The 17,235-nt window shown below is 42.3% G+C and overlaps 1 protein-coding gene across 1 annotated transcript in view; it reads left to right on the top strand.

Moving 5' to 3' along the window:
- Positions 1–17,235, top strand: part of LOC126354657 (nucleotide exchange factor SIL1) — a 105,902-nt gene that overhangs the window by 55,676 nt on the left and 32,991 nt on the right. The window contains exons 3-4 of the mRNA XM_050004432.1: positions 1,266–1,501; positions 3,353–3,668. Coding sequence (XP_049860389.1) covers positions 1,266–1,501; positions 3,353–3,668 — 552 coding nt within the window. The remainder of the gene's footprint in view (positions 1–1,265; positions 1,502–3,352; positions 3,669–17,235) is intronic.

Raw genomic sequence — 17,235 nt, 5'->3', positions numbered from 1 at the left:
GTTGCGTCTCCATCCATTTTCCTGCTGATAATAATAGTGCTTAAGGGACATATATTGTTGGACATTGCTTTTCTGAAAAAATGAATTAGTTATATTCAATCCATTGAAAGTCAAAAACTTTCTTGGTACTTTTCCATTAATAGTATGTTCTCCCCATTCTTCTGCTATGTATTGAATTGATAGCTTTCCAATTAGTACACTCTTATCTCAGAGTGAAGTTACCTATGACTATTATTTTATTTACTTACCATTTGTTGTAGTACATTATAGACAACTTTGGATTCCTCTGCTTTATTTTTTTCAGCTGCACAAAACATAATCATTATTAGGCTCCTTCCATGCTCTTTTCATGTCAGTGGTAGTGTAAATTGGTACAGCCTTTTATTTTATTTTCCCACTTCATGTATATATGCCTCGCTACCCTGTTACTTAATCTTCATGTGATACTGTAAAGAATTATTCTCCTAAAAATTTGTTCCCGTGGCTTTTCTTCTTGTGATGGAAATTGTTACTACATTAGTGGGCTTCAATATTAGTTAGAAATCCAGAATCACCAGTGCTTCTTCATGGTTTATTTATCTTCTGCGAGATCCTTCTGATATTGCCAAGACAGAGTATTGTAAGTAGTTTTAATGTCCCTGGACGATTTACAAACCCCCTCAAATTCCAGATACAATTCATACTCTTAACAGAGGTAGAGCATTTCCTCTGACTACCAAATATTGACAGTATAGCAATAATAATTGTCCAGAGCCCTGTTCACTAAGCGGAGTACACTGATAGTTGGTCGGGCAGTGGGCTTTGTGTTCACATCACCACCCTACTAGTACTCCTACAGTTTTTTCTGCTGTGCACATTGTTCTCTGCACTGAAACTGGGCATGGCTATCAGATTGTTCATATTGCTTATTCACTTGTGCATTTTTACAGCTTTTTTAATCTTCTGTCGTGCACGGTGTTCTCCATTCCGAGATCAGGTGTGGGTATCAGGCTATTCAGGTTGCTTATTCACTTGTTTTTATCAAAACAGTACTAACAAGAAGGTTTCATTGCTGTTGACTGTTTACAAATAACTAACAGAAAATTTTGATCAGCTACACCTGATGGAAAATTAGATTCTATAATTTTTGTCCCATGCTCCTGTGCAGAATTTTTAAACAGCACTTTTTGGCAAGAAATTTAGGGGTAAATTTTATTTTATGAAGTAGATATCAGTGTGGTAGCAACATTCCGACAAAACAACTAGTGGATAACATTTATTTGCAGGACATTGAACGAGTGCGGAAGAGATTTAGATCCTATGATGAATTGAAAAAGAAATTTGAAGAATTAAACTTGAATATAAAAACTGATCTAGAATTATTGAATGAGTTGCTTGTAAAGTTCAAAGCAAGGGAATTGAAAGAGGATGAAGGTGAAGATGAATTACTAGCCATTTTGACTGATCTAGAATATATGGTACACCAAGTGGACAATGCAAAGGAGTTTGTTCAAGCAGGAGGGTGAGGACTTACTCTAAATTGGATAAAATTTCACTGATTTTTTTAATGAATTAATAGAAATCTGTAATTTAAATTAAATAGTTTAAGAAATATTGTTACATAACAATAAGAATTAGATTTTAGTTAGTTTATCTCTACCAGTCTCTGTGCTTTCAGTGTGACACTTCTACCTTTTAAAAAGTATGATCACATTACTGCAGTAAATAAATTATAGTATGCAATAAATTTTTATAAAGATGGCAGAGGCCGCAACGATGATGTGCTGTCTGGACAAATGGACAGTGAAAAGGGATCTTTAAAAAAATGGAGATCAAAGCGGTTCACTGAAATTGAATATGTCCATTTGCCCACAGCTGTTCATTTATTCTTGATTTAACTTTCTGCAGACTGTTTTCCTTTGTTCCACATGGTCCCAATAAATGGTATCCTTGTTGTAACTTCGGCTTAAATGGCTGAAACTGAATAAAAATTATTTTAAAATATGAAGATGAGTGTTCTGTCATCCACCAAGTTTATTTATCAGCAAAATTCTGCATGTGTGTACAACCAATGCTTGAAGGTTAACAAATCTAAGGACTCCGGAAGCACAAGTCGCTGAAGAAGCAGTGCCGTGTGATGTACAGCTGTGACCAGCATATTCACGTGAATCATAAATAAGGTGTTATTTGGCAAAAAGCTTAACATTTGCTTGACACATTAGATGTCCACAAACGTATTACTTAAGAGTAATATTTCCCAAAATAGAAGTTGCTGTGTTGTCTTCCCTTGTTTTATTTGTCACTGGCATGCAATTGTGATGTTTCAGTGAAGTGATTAAAACATAGGTAAAAAGCACAGATTTGAAAAAGGCTGCATCTTTTTCAGTGTATCCAGACTGCAGTAATCCAGTATCAGAAACCACAGCAATCACATTATCAAATGATCCAAAAGGAATATCAACTTCATAATCAAATCTGTGCCACACACGTTAAGCTGCTCATTATCTCAGTACAGAAAGTTAGTTGTTGATACTAAAATGAGGGCATATGATGAAATACTGATCATGTGGCATTACCTGTGGTTCGTCAATTTGAAAATTACTTGTGATTCTGTAGGTTTTAAAAACATTAACCTTCAAACATCAATTGGACACGAATGTCCTATTTTTGCAGGTAAATGACTTTGATGGGCATTAGAACACACATACATATCTGTATTTTGAAATCATTTTTATTTCATTTTAGCTTCTTGAACTTGGATACCCCATTGTAAGACCTCTTGCTTCAGCATTAGAGTTAATTCTAAGATTATCAACGCCATGGTTCCATGTCTATTGACAGGCTGGTAATGCTGTATGTGTTACGGTTTTTTCTATAACTGTACCTCTGTCTATGTATTAGCAAACTGTAAAGCTTTTATGTATAGACATTGATTATTTGCAGGATTCTTGGAATAAGGAGTAGTGGAGTGCATTTGCATGGGAATAAAACCTGTTGCTTTTGATTTATTTTGTAGCACCTCTCATTATTGTTGACTTTTATGTAATGTAGTTCTGCTGGAGTAAACAGTAAACGTAAGATGTTTATATAGGTGCATATATACATATGAATATGCATATATGCATAGTAAAAAGTGATTCCATCAATAATAATAATAATAATAATAATAATAATAATAATAATAATAATAGTAATTTACTAATTGCATTACATTTATTTTAGTCGCAGATCTGGGAGAGCAGAAGAATAACCATCTGAAATAAATAATAAATCAGGCATATCATAACGAGCAAAGAAGTGTGATTATTCGTGTATGTGTGTGTTATTATTCCACAGAAATGATCACATGGCAAAACCTTCCCTTTGTTTTTAGGATTTTGGAGATACTGCCATTGCTGAATGCCACCTCTCCGCGACTACGTTCAGTCGCAGCACACTTACTGGGCTCAGCAGCGCAGAGCAATCCTAGAGTGCAGATTGCTCTGCTAGAGGCAGGTGCACTTCCAGCACTCGTTCGTGCTGTTGCACTAGACTCGGATCCCACAGTTCGTTCTCGTGCACTGTTTGCCTTATCTTGCCTTATTCGCAATTTTCCAATTGCTCAGGCACAGTTTGTAACTGAAGGAGGTTTGTCAGGTCTTGCAGAATTGTTTGCTGGTGGTGATAGCCATGACAAACTAAAACTCCAGGTATGTTTTGTAAATGTTAGAAACAGAATAGTCATTGTTACAAAATTATTTTATCCTGGTCCATGTAATCATAGTTGGTCTCCAGAAAGTAATACACCTTTTACAATCATAATATAACTATTGAACATATTTTATATCACAACTGTACAACTTGTATTGCTTCTCTAGATAATGCTCAGTAAGTTCAAACACTCGCCGTATTCTGTAGTAAGAATCTCTTTTTGTCCCTGCTTTATATTCATGCCTTCTCCATTGCCAGATGATTGAGAAAGGCAGTGACCACTTATCTCAGCTCTTCATCACCGTGAAATATTGTTCATTGGGAATATCCTATAATTTTATGAAACTGTGATAAGCAAGAAGCCAAATCAAAGTTATAGTGTTGGTGACCAGAGTTGAAACTGTTGGGAGAAATTACAATTTCACTTGTGGTGAGGCATTGTCATAGAAGAGCACATGGACATTTCTGAACTGCCATCATAAGCTGCATAGAGCTTCAGTGAATATGTTAGCCTCAGAAATGATTTCATTTATTTTGGTACTGAATCTTTATCTTTTGTGATCTGATTAGAGAAGCAGCATAACTGACATTTGCTCAGATGTACACAATGAAGACTACAGTTTTTATTTCTTGTTGCAGTTTGCATCAGTATTATGATCTTTTTATTCAAGCAAATTCTCAAAACATTTAAAGATACAACTACTCACTTATTTTTATGCTCATCAGTATATTGTTGTTGTGGTCTTCTGTACAAAGTCTGGTTCAGTGCAGTTCTCCACATTGCTCTGTTACATGCCAGCCTCTTCATTTCTGCAGTAACTAGTGCAATCTACACCCATTTGAACCTTATTATTTTGTTCAAATATTGTGTCCCTCTACAATCCCACCCCCTCCTGCTTTTCTCCAGAGCTTGATGTGTCAGGACTTCTTCTATCAACTGATCCTTTCTCTTAGTCAAGTTGTACCATAAAATTTCTTTTCTCTCCAGTTCCTCATAAGTTATTCTATTAACCCTTTTAATCTTTGGCATTCTTCTGCACCACCACATTTCAGTGCTTCTATTTTCTTAATGTCTGAACTATTTATCATCCGCTTTTCACTTCCGTGCAACACGCCACTCCACACAAAAACTTCCTAACACATAAATTTGTATTTTAAGTCAGAAAATCCCCCTTCCTCCCTCCACTCAAAGTACAAAACACCTAGAAATTTATCTTGGTCACCAGTTACTCGAAGTTAGTGACACTTTCCAATTCTTAGGTGTTTTATTTGACCACAAGCTAACTTCACTGCCACATGTCCACCAGCTCAAGGCAACTTGTATGAAGAAGCTGGATGCTCTCCATTTTCTTAGTCACTCCTCGTGGGGCATGGACTGCACAGTTCTCATGAGATTTTACAGATCACTGATTTTATTCCACTTGGACTATGGATGTGTTCCCTAAGGGTCGGCAGCACCGTCCATACTGAGCCTGCTGGACCCTGTTTACAACATTGGCATGCGGTTTGCAACGGGTACCTTCCATACAAGCCATGTTGACAGCCTCCTAGTGGAAGCTGGTGTGCCACCACTGTGGCTTAGATGACAGCAGCTCGTGGTAAGTTACACAGTCACAGTCTGTCAGATGCCTACCCACCCATGTCACTCAACACTGTTCCACAACCAGAAGTTCAAACTCTTTGCGCATTGCTCAAAACTGGGAAGACCATCTGGGAGCTGACTCAATTTTCTACTGAAGGACCTCCAACAGCCTCCGTTAGCCTGTGTTCCTAGAGATACCTCTCTACAGCTACATCTACATCCACATCCATACTCCGCAAGCCACCTGACGGTGTGTGGCAGAGGGTACCCTGAGTACCTCTATCGGTTCACCCTTCTATTCCAGTCTCGTATTGTACGTGGAAAGAAGGATTGTCGGTATGCTTCTGTGTGGGCTCTAATCTCTCTGATTTTATCCTCACAGTCTCTTCGCGAGATATACGTAGGAGGGAGCAATATACTGCTTGACTCTTCAGTGAAGGTATATTCTCGAAACTTTAACAAAAGCCTGTACCGAGCTACTGAGCGTCTCTCCTGCAGAGTCTTCCACTGGAGTTTATCTATCATCTCTGTAACGCTTTCACAATTACTAAATGATCCTGTAACGAAGCGCCCTGCTCTCTGTTGGATCTTCTCTATCTTCTCTATCTCTTCTATCAACCCTATCTGGTGCGGATCCCACACTGCTGAGCAGTATTCAAGCAGTGGGCGAACAAGCGTACTGTAACCTACTTCCTTTGTTGTCGGATTGCATTTCCTTAGGATTCTTCCAATGAATCTCAGTCTGGCATCTGCTTTACCGACGATTAACTTTATATGATCATTCCATTTTAAATCACTTCTAATGCGTACTCCCAGATGATTTATGGAATTAACTGCTTCCAGTTGCTGACCTGCTATTTTGTAGCTAAATGATAAGGGATCTATCTTTCTATGTATTCGCATAACATTACACTTGTCTACATTGAGATTCAATTGCCATTCTGTGCACCATGCGTCAATTCGCTGCAGATCCTCCTGCATTTCAGTACAATTTTCCATTGTTGCAGCCTCTCGATACACCACAGCATCATCTGCAAAAACCTTCAGTGAACTTCCGATGTCATCCACCAGGTCATTTATGTATATTGTGAATAGCAACAGTCCTATGACACTCCCCTGCGGCACACCTGAAATCACTCTTACTTCGGAAGACTTTTCTCCATTGAGAATGACATGCTGCGTTCTGTTATCTAGGAACTCCTCAATCCAATCACACAATTGATCTGATAATCCATATGCTCTTACTTTGTTCATTAAACGACTGTGGGGAACTGTGTCAAACGCCTTGCGGAAGTCAAGAAACACGGCATCTACCTGTGAACCCGTGTCTAAGGCCCTCTGAGTCTCGTGGACGAATAGTGCGAGCTGGGTTTCACACGACCGTCTTTTTCGAAACCCATGCTGATTCCTACAGAGTAGATTTCTAGTCTCCAGAAAAGACATTATACTCGAACATAATACGTGTTCCAAAATTCTACAACTGATCGACGTTAGAGATATAGGTCTATAGTTCTGCACATCTGTTCGACGTCCGTTCTTGAAAACGGGGATGACCTGTGCCCTTTTCCAATCCTTTGGAATGCTTCGCTCTTCTAGAGACCTACGGTACACCGCTGCAAGAAGGGGGCAAGTTCCTTCGCGTACTCTGTGTAAAATCGAACTGATATCCCATCAGGACCAGCGGCCTTTCCTCTTTTGAGCGATTTTAATTGTTTCTCTATCTGTCTGTCGTCTATTTCGATATCTACCATTTTGTCAACTGTGCGACAATCTAGAGAAGGAAGCACAGTGCAGTCTTCCTCTTTGAAACAGCTTTGGAAGAAGACATTTAGTATTTCGGCCTTTAGTCTGTCATCCTCTGTTTTAGTACCATTTTGGTCACAGAGTGTCTGGACATTTTGTTTTGATCCACCTACCGCTTTGACATAGGACCAAAATTTGTTAGGATTTTCTGCCAAGTCAGTACATAGAACTTTACTTTCGAATTCATTGAAAGCCTCTCGCATAGCCCTCCTCACACTACATTTCGCTTCACGTAATTTTTGTTTGTCTGCAAGGCTTTGGCTGTGTTTATGTTTGCTGTGAAGTTCCCTTTGCTTCCGCAGCAGTTTTCTAACTCGGTTGTTGTACCACGGTGGCTCTTTTCCATCTCTTACGATCTTCCTTGGCACATACTCATCTAACGCATATTGTACGATGGTTTTGAACTTTGTCCACTGATCCTCAACACTATCTGTACTTGAGACAAAACTTTTGTGTTGAGCCGTCAGGTACTCTGTAATCTGCTTTTTGTCACTTTTGCTAAACAGAAAAATCTTCCTACCTTTTTTAATATTTCTATTTACGGCTGAAATCATCGATGCAGTAACCGCTTTATGATAGCTGATTCCCTGTTCTGCTTTAACTGATTCAAATAGTTCGGGTCTGTTTGTCACCAGAAGGTCTAATATGTTATCGCCACGAGTCGGTTCTCTGTTTAACTGCTCAAGGTAGTTTCCAGATAAAGCACTTAAAAATATTTCACTGGATTCTTTGTCCCTGCCACCCGTTATGAACGTTTGAGTCTCCCAGTCTATATCCGGCAAATTAAAATCTCCACCCAGAACTATAACATGGTGGGGAAATCTACTCGAAATATTTTCCAAATTATTCTTCAGGTGCTGAGCCACAACAGCTGCTGAGCCCGGGGGCCTATAGATACATCCAATTACCATGTATGAGCCTGCTTTAACCGTGACCTTCACCCAAATCATTTCACAATTCGAATCTCCGTGAATTTCCTTTGATACTATTGCACTTTTTATCGCTATAAACACGCCTCCGCCTTCACTGTCCAGCCTGTCTCAGAGGTATACATTCCAATCTGAGTTCAGGATTTCATTACTGTTTACATGTGGTTTCAGCCAACTTTCTGTCCCTAGTACTATATGGGCGTTGTGACCGTTTATTAATGAGAGCAGTTCTGGGACCTTTCTATAGACGCTCCTGCAGTTTACTATTAGCACATTAATATTGTTATTCCCTGTTGCATTTTGCCTACTATTGCCTTTCCGCGTCTCAGGAGGCATCTTGTCGGGCCTAGGGAGGGAATTCTCTAACCTAAAAAAACCCCATGTGCACTCCACAGGTACTCCGCTATCCTCGTAGCCGCTTCCGGCGTGTAGTGCACGCCTGACCTATTCAGGGGGACCCTACATTTCTCCACCCGATAGCGGAGGTCGAGAAATTTGCACCCCAGCTCTCCGCAGAATCGTCTGAGCCTTTGGTTTAAGCCTTCCACTCGGCTCCAAACCAGAGGACCGCAATCGGTTCTGGGAATGATACTACAAATAGTTAGCTCTGATGCAACCCCGCGAGAGAAGCTTTCTGCCTTCACCAACTCCGCCAACCGCCTGTACGAACTGAGGATGACCTCTGAACCCAGACGGCAGGAGTCATTGGTGCCGACATGAGCAACAATTTGCAGTCGGGTGCACCCAGTGCTCTCTGTCGCCGCCGGTAGGGCCTCCTCCACATCTCGGATGAGATACTCCCCCCCCCCTCCCCCCCCACCCCCCCCCCCCCCACCCCACCCCCCGGCAAGCAGACAGAGTGAACACTGGCCTTCTTCCCCGACCTTTCCGCTATTTCCCTAAGGGGCTCCATCACCCGCCTAACGTTGGAGCTCCCAATAACTAATAAACCCCTCCCCCCGTGTGCCTGCTCGGACTTTGCTAAAGGAGCAGCCACATGTCCATTCACAGGCAGAGCGGGCGATGCCACACGGCCAGCCTCCACATTGACCCTCCGCCTCGCGCGCCGCGATCTCCGCTGAACCCGCCACTCCCCTTGGGGAGAGGGTGGTCCAACCGCGCCCGGTACCCGCGAAGATGTCTCGACAGCAGGGACAGTGGGTGAAGCATGTAACACCCTGGGTGTACCTTGCGACGCACCAGACTCCCCACTGCCGCTATACTCCGAGGCAGAAGCCTGAAGACGGCTGACCGCGGCCATCAACACGCTCAGCTGTTCGCGAAGAGTGGCCAGCTCCTCCTGCATCTGTACACAGCAGTAACACATCCTATCCATCCTAAGGAATCAATTTACTGAAGAGACTTAGTCAACTTTTAACTAGACTGCTGATTCACTAAAGGCGGCTGATTGACTAAACTGTGATTGCTAACCATTTCTTGTCGAAAACAATGAAAATAGCACTACCTGTCTCTGGACTGTATTCAAAACAAACACTAGCACTACTAGCACTATGGCTGACTAAAGGGACTCTCTCTGACTGTATTCAAAACAGACACGAAATCTATGGAACACGATTACTAGCACTCGACAATTAAAGCTTCCTAAAAGCAAAAACACAACGAAGAAGAAGTGACAAGTAAGAAAAATACAGTTAATACTTAAATTAAGGTAGCTCACTGCACAGCAGACGTGAAGCAGACGGCGGTTAGGGCGACACTCTCGACGTACCATGTGGGCTTACCTTGTCCTATGATATGAATGGACTTCTTTTGTGGCCCCAAGAAGGATGCTGATCTCCTACCCTACAGCTCTTTCTTTCAATCCTCCACAGTTATTCGGTATCCATCTACATAGATGGATTGAAAGTCAATGGCAGAGTCAGTTACGCTTTTGCACATGCAGGGGGACACAGGATGCACTCTCTGCTGAGTGCTTGCATTGCATACACTGCAAAGTTGGTTGCCATCTCTCAGGATTTGCAGTATGTCAAATCCCAGGCTACAATGAACTTTCTGACCTATAGTGATTCCAAGAGTTGCTTGAAAGGCATGACACTGTGCTATCCCAAAAATCTTTTGGTCACCAACATCTAGGACATACTGGCTGACCTCTATAGCTCTGGAAAGAGGGTGACTTTTATCTGGACACCGAACCACGTAGGCATATGACGAAATGAACTCTCTGACCATCTAGCAACTACAGGAGAGCAACTTCACATCAGGATACCTGGCTCAGACTTACGATTACAACTCCGACACAATATTTTCATGCTCTGCTAATTGGAATGGCTGGCTACTACAACCCAAAAGAAGTTGAGAGCGATTAAAAGATCCACTAAGGTGTGACATACATCTTTCCAAGCCTGTCGGGAAGATGCCACTGTGTTGTGCTGACTATACATTGGCCACATGAGACTCACCATGAGTTCCTTTTGCATTGGAAGGATCCTCCTCACTGCAGTTGTGGTAGTCTACTGATGATAGCACATCTTCTTTTGAGTGCGCCCTGCTGTCTGACCTGCTGCCCACTCTCAGCTTTCCTATCTCACTTGCGGATAATGTGACAGACACTACCAAAGTGTTGCATTTCAAGAGGGAGAGCAGGTATCACTGTTACCTATCTTGATCTTCCACTTCCAGTGTTAGGGATGGTTATGGGGGTGAGAGCCTCCTCCTGTGATGGGTACCCACCAAGCAACTGCAGATTCCTTTCTTACCCTTCCACCTTGGTATACTCTTAGCCCCCCGCGCAAAATGGTGCCTCATTTATCCTATTTCTTTTACCTATTGTGGTAAAACTACCATCGTACCCTTTTAAACTCTTCAACTTGCTTATATAGTTTGAGCAGCCTAGTCTCCATTGTTTTCGGTTTTTATCTTTTGACATGTGTCTCTCATGATAAGGAGGGACTAATGACACCATAGTTTAGTCCCTTAAATGCATAATCATCAGTCAGATGAAGTATCTTCCCCAGTTTCAGCGGAAGCCTCTCAGCCTGCAACATCTGGGCACTCACAGACGGTGGGATTGTTGCTAGTTGGGAGCTACAATGTTCATGCATAATGAGACCCTTACGAATAGAGCTGCCCTACCAAGGAGGGGAAGAAGTCTGGTATGCACTCTGTGGGCATAGCATGGAGAGTCATCTGAAATGTGTAATGGGTGCCTCCAGATGCCATTAAGCAATCAATGTGCATCCAACTGCAGTGTGTCACTTGGTCCGGAAGAGATTCTCTCTTATTTTGGGCAGCTATGTGGAATGGTGAAGACTGCCAGTGTTGCTTGTGAGATGAAGACAGAGATCACCATCTGTAGCATCATCGGCAGGACTGATTGCAGACATTTTCCACAGAGCTGAGGTTCTGAATCAGAGGATCAGATGGTTCTGTGACCGTGTAGGCTGGAGATTCCTAGACTTTTGCCATAGGATAGTGGTGTTTTGAGTTGCACTTAATAGGACAGGAGTCCATTATACTCAAGGAGACTGCTATACAGATAGTGAGGTTTTTGTGGAGTGGACTGGATGGTTCTTTAGGTTAGAGGGTCTCAGGGAAGTACAGAAAGATCTCCAGTCTCAAAGGGTACAAAGCAAACAGAAGATGAGCATTAGACCTTTCAACAAGTGGTATTGTAGCTGTAAATTGTCATAGTTGTGCTAAAGCACCAGAGCTTGAAGTGCTAATAGAAAGCATTGAAGCTCAGGTCATTATAGGTACTGAAATTTTACACAGGGAATAATATTGTTAAGAAAAGATAGATTAAATAAAGTTGATGGTGGTCTGTTTATTTCAGTTAGAAATTCTGTTGACACCTTCCTGAGAGACAGTCTCCATGCTATACAAACTAACTATGTAAGTGTGGACTAAATGTGGCTTAAATGCAAAGAAATAGTATTGACAGCAATTGAGAGACATCTGTACTAATAATAAATGTGTAAAGCCATGTGTGTGTCTGAACATACTAAAATCCAAAACTGCTTGACAAATTTTCATGGGGTTTTCACCAGTAACTTGAGTATAACTTTGTACAACATAAAGGCTTTATTTCCTGAAAATTATATCACAGAAAAGATATCATACTTTAAAGTTTAAACAAAGAAAAATCCAGAATTATGAAAAGAATAGATTGCTGCTCACTATATAGAGGAGACACTGAGTCGCAGACAGGCACAATAAAAAGATTGCTGTACATTTTATCTTTTAGCCAAAAAGCCTCCTTCTGGTGTAGAAAATACGCACACATTCACACAAGCACAACTTCCAAAGACATAACCACTGTGTTTGGCCATTGAGGCCTGACTGCGTACAGCAACTGTCCCTGATGGGAGAATGGTAGGGGTCAGGAGGAGGGTGAGTGGGAATGGGGAGGGATAGCAGGGCAGGGTGGGGGAAGGCGTTGTGCTGCTTATGGGAACATACATGGATGTGGTGGGGTAGGATAGTGCTGTGTCCACTTGAGTACTAAAAGGAATCTGTTAAATTTCAGTTATGTGATAAATCACGCAAATCTGAAGGCTGTCAGTTCAGCAAGATAAATAATGTTATGTGGAATGCAAATCAAAGACTGTGTTTTATTGATGGAACACTTAGAAGGTGCAAGAGGCCTACTAAATAGACTGCATGCACTACACTTGCCTGCCTCTTGTGTAGTGTTGCTGTGCCGTATGGCATCCATATCAGATAGGATTGATAGAGGACATCGAAAAAGTTCAAAGAAGGGCAGTTTGTTTTGTATTACTGGGAAATGGGGGAGAGTGTCACGGATATGGTACATGGGTTGGGGTGGCAATCATTAAGACAAACGATTTTTCATTGTGATGAGATCTTTTCATTAAATTTCTATCGTCAGTTTTTTTCTGTAATCCGAAAATATTTTTTTTCGGTCACTTACATAGGGAGAAACTAGGGAGAAATTATCTTGGTAATAAAATAAGAGAAATCAGAGCTTACACAGAAAGATTTAAGTGTTGTGGAGTGGTAAAGAAATAAGATATGCGTAGTCTAAAGATAGTTTGATGAAACATTTGCCAGGCAGTTATGAATTACTATGTAGTCATGTGGATTTAGATGCAGATGATGTAAAATTCTTCTCATAATGTAGCATCTTGCACCTCGTCTTCATCTACTTCCTCTTCCCTTTCTATAATTACGTATCAAATCTGTTTCCCTCGCATAGGTCTTCTGTATATTCCTTTGACTCTGAACTCTTTATATTCATACACATGCTTCTCTTTTGTCCAAAGGTCTCTCTAATTTTGCTATAGGCAGCATCTATCTTTCTTTTTGTGATGTTGGCTTCTACAGCTGTGCATTTGATGTCTAGCCATTCTTGCTTAGCCATTGTGCACTTTCTGTCAATCTCATTTTTTACATTTCCTCCTTCATTTTCATATTTTCTCCTTTTATAAGTTAAATTCAATGTTTATTGTGATATCCAAGAATTCCTACTGGGCACTTTTTATATTTTTGACCATTTGCTGCTTTCTCTATTTCATCTCTCAAAAACATCCAATTTCATACAGGTTCCATTTTCTTAATTTCCTACATTTCTGCACTTTCTTGAGTTTTAATTTTCAGTTCATAACCAATAAATTAAAGCCAGAGTCCACATCTGTGCCTGGAATTGTTTTGCAGTTTAAAATTTGGTTTTGGAATCTATCTTAACATTATACACTCCTGGAAATTGAAATAAGAACACCGTGAATTCATTGTCCCAGGAAGGGGAAACTTTATTGACACATTCCTGGGGTCAGATACATCACATGATCACACTGACAGAACCACAGGCACATAGACACAGGCAACAGAGCATGCACAATGTCAGCACTAGTACAGTGTATATCCACCTTTCGCAGCAATGCAGGCTGCTATTCTCCCATGGAGACGATCGTAGAGATGCTGGATGTAGTCCTGTGGAACGGCTTGCCATGCCATTTCCACCTGGCGCCTCAGTTGGACCAGCGTTCGTGCTGGACGTGCAGACCGCGTGAGACGACGCTTCATCCAGTCCCAAACATGCTCAATGGGGGACACATCCGGAGATCTTGCTGGCCAGGGTAGTTGACTTATACCTTCTAGAGCACGTTGGGTGGCACGGGATACATGCGGACGTGCATTGTGCTGTTGGAACAGCAAGTTCCCTTGCCGGTCTAGGAATGGTAGAACGATGGGTTCGATGACGGTTTGGATGTACCGTGCACTATTCAGTGTCCCCTCGACGATCACCAGAGGTGTACGGCCAGTGTAGGAGATCGCTCCCCACACCATGATGCCCGGTGTTGGCCCTGTGTGCCTCGGTCGTATGCAGTCCTGATTGTGGTGCTCACCTGCATGGTGCCAAACACGCATACAACCATCATTGGCACCAAGGCAGAAGCGACTCTCATCGCTGAAGACGACACGTCTCCATTCGTCCCTCCATTCACGCCTGTCGCGACACCACTGGAGGCGGGCTGCACGATGTTGGGGCGTGAGCGGAAGACAGCCTAATGGTGTGCGGGACCGTAGCCCAGCTTCATGGAGACGGTTGCGAATGGTCCTCGCCGATACCCCAGGAGCAACAGTGTCCCTAATTTGCTGGGAAGTGGCGGTGCGGTCCCCTACGGCACTGCGTAGGATCCTATGGTCTTGGCGTGCATCTGTGCGTTGCTGCGGTCCGGTCCCAGGTCGACGGGCACGTGCACCTTCTGCCGACCACTGGCGACAACATCGATGTACTGTGGAGACCTCACGCCCCACGTGTTGAGCAATTCGACGGTATGTACACCCGGCCTCTCACATGCCCACTATACGCCCTCGCTCAAAGTCCGTCAACTGCACATATGGTTCACGTCCACGCTGTCGCGGCATGCTACCAGCGTTAAAGACTGCGATGGAGCTCCGTATGCCACGGCAAACTGGCTGACACTGACGGCAGCGGTGCACAAATGCTGCGTAGCTAGCGCCATTCGACGGCCAACACCGCGGTTCCTGGTGTGTCCGCTGTGCCATGCGTGTGATCATTGCTTGTACAGCCCTTTCGCAGTGTCCGGATCAAGTATGGTGGGTCTGACACACCGGTGTCAATGTGTTCTTTTTTCCATTTCCAGGAGTGTATAATCAATCTAATACCTTCTGGTGTCTCCAGGTCTCTTCCAAACATACAAGCTTTTTTTCATGATTAAACTATGCTCTGTGCAAAATACTACCAGATGGCTGCCCCTTTCATTTTTTTCCTCAGTCTGTAGTCTCCCACTTTTTTCCTTTTCTTTCTTTTCCTACAACCGGGAGTTCCACATCACAGTTAAATTTACATCTCCGTTAACTGTCTGAATAATTTTGATTATCTGATTGTACGTTCTTCAGATCTCTTCATCTTCTGTAGAGCTAGTTGGCATATAAACTTGCACTGGTGTGATGCAACTATCTGCTATCTAATATAAATCAAGAAATTAGAATCCCTACTTCTTCAAAAGAAAATTAGAAACATAGCTTCTTAGCCACTCTTTCTTAAAAATTATCTCAATATTTACATTCCTGGACTGAAAAGATCTATTAGCTTCATGCCAAGTAGCAGTGTTTGTTGTAAAGGTGTATGAAAAGTAGTGGTGTGTCACCCAACAAAGTGAGCTGGTTGCCTGGCCAGAGTGGCACAGAGCGTTTTCACACACTACACATCTGTAAATACCACTGAATAAAGTGCCCATTAATAAAAAGAGCAGAAACACAGCATACAGTGTATCTCACATTGGCTGCTCATGATACGTTGCTGGCAGTATCCAGAAAACTACTTCACCCAATGATATCACTGTCTTTATCACAGACATAACGCTGACTCCTTGTTTGAATCTGTGCCAACTGATTTTGTTACACGTTCATTTTCCTTGCCTATCAAAGTATCTTTCCTCCAGTCATCATCACACACTTATTTTGGTGTGATACACAGCATACTAAGTCTTTCAACACCACAGTAGTAAAAGCTCATGTTACAGTAGCAGTAGATAAGTGGCCACATTGTTAGAATTTGTGGCTAGCAATGCCAATGTCTCATGTTGATCTTTGGTGCCATTACAAATTTTTCTCTGGTGGAAAGGTCTGGAAGGGGGTCCATTCACTTGTGATGTCAACTGAAAAGCTGCTTGTTATATAATGGGATATGTGTGTGTGTGTGTGTGTGTGTGTGTGTGTGTGCGAGTGTACACCTGTCCTTTTTTTCCCCTAAGGGAAGTCTTTCCGCTCCCGGGATTGGAATGACTCCTTACCCTCTCCCTTAAAACCCACATCCTTTCATTTCTCCCTCTCCCTCCCTCTTTCCTGACGAAGCAACTGCCAGTTGCGAAAGCTCGTAATTCTGTGTGTGTGTTTTGTTCATGTGCCTGTCTGCCGGCGCTCTCCCGCTTGGTAAGTCTTGGAATCTTTGTTTTTAATATATTTTTCCCATGTGGAAGTTTCTTTCTGTTTTATATATATATATATATATATATATATATATATATATATATATATATATATATATATATTTACCAAGCGGGAAAGTGCCAGTAGACATGCACAATAAATAAAACACACAAACACACACACAGAATTTCGAGCTTTCGCAAACGGCGGTTGCTTCGTCAGGAAAGAGGGAAGGAAAAGGAAAGATGAAAGGATGTGGGTTTTAAAGGAGAGGGTAAGGAGTCATTCCAATCCCGGGAGCAGAAAGACTTCCCTTAGGGGGAAAAAAGGACAGGTGTACACTCGCACACACACACACGTCTATCCGCACATACACAGACACAAGCAGACATTTGTAAAGGCAAAGAGTTTGGGCAGAGATGTCAGTCGAGGCGGAAGTACAGAGGCAAAGAAGTTGTTGAAAGACAGGTGAGGTATGAGCGGCGGCAACTTGAAATTGGCGGAGGTCGAGGCCTGGCGGATATCGAGAAGAGAGGATATACTGAAGGGCAAGTTCCAATCTCCGGAGTTCGGATAGATTGGTGTTGGTAGGAAGTATCCAGATAACCCGGACGGTGTAACACTGTGCCAAGATGTGCTGGCCGTGCACCAAGGCATGTTTAGCCACAGGGTGATCCTCATTACCAACAAACACTGTCTGCCGCCGCTCATACCTCAGAGTAGGTATTAAAATCCAGGGCGAAGAAATAAAAACTTTGAGGTTCACCGATGACATTGTAATTCTGTCAGAGACAGCAAAGGACTTGGAAGAGCAGTTGAACGGAATGGACAGTGTCTTGAAAGGAGGATATAAGATGAACATCAACAAAAGCAAAA

Source organism: Schistocerca gregaria, chromosome 3, assembly GCF_023897955.1.
Source record: "Schistocerca gregaria isolate iqSchGreg1 chromosome 3, iqSchGreg1.2, whole genome shotgun sequence".
NCBI classification, from domain to species: domain Eukaryota; kingdom Metazoa; phylum Arthropoda; class Insecta; order Orthoptera; family Acrididae; genus Schistocerca; species Schistocerca gregaria.
Note: the sequence above shows the minus strand (reverse complement) of the source record. Positions and strands in the feature narration are given on the sequence as shown.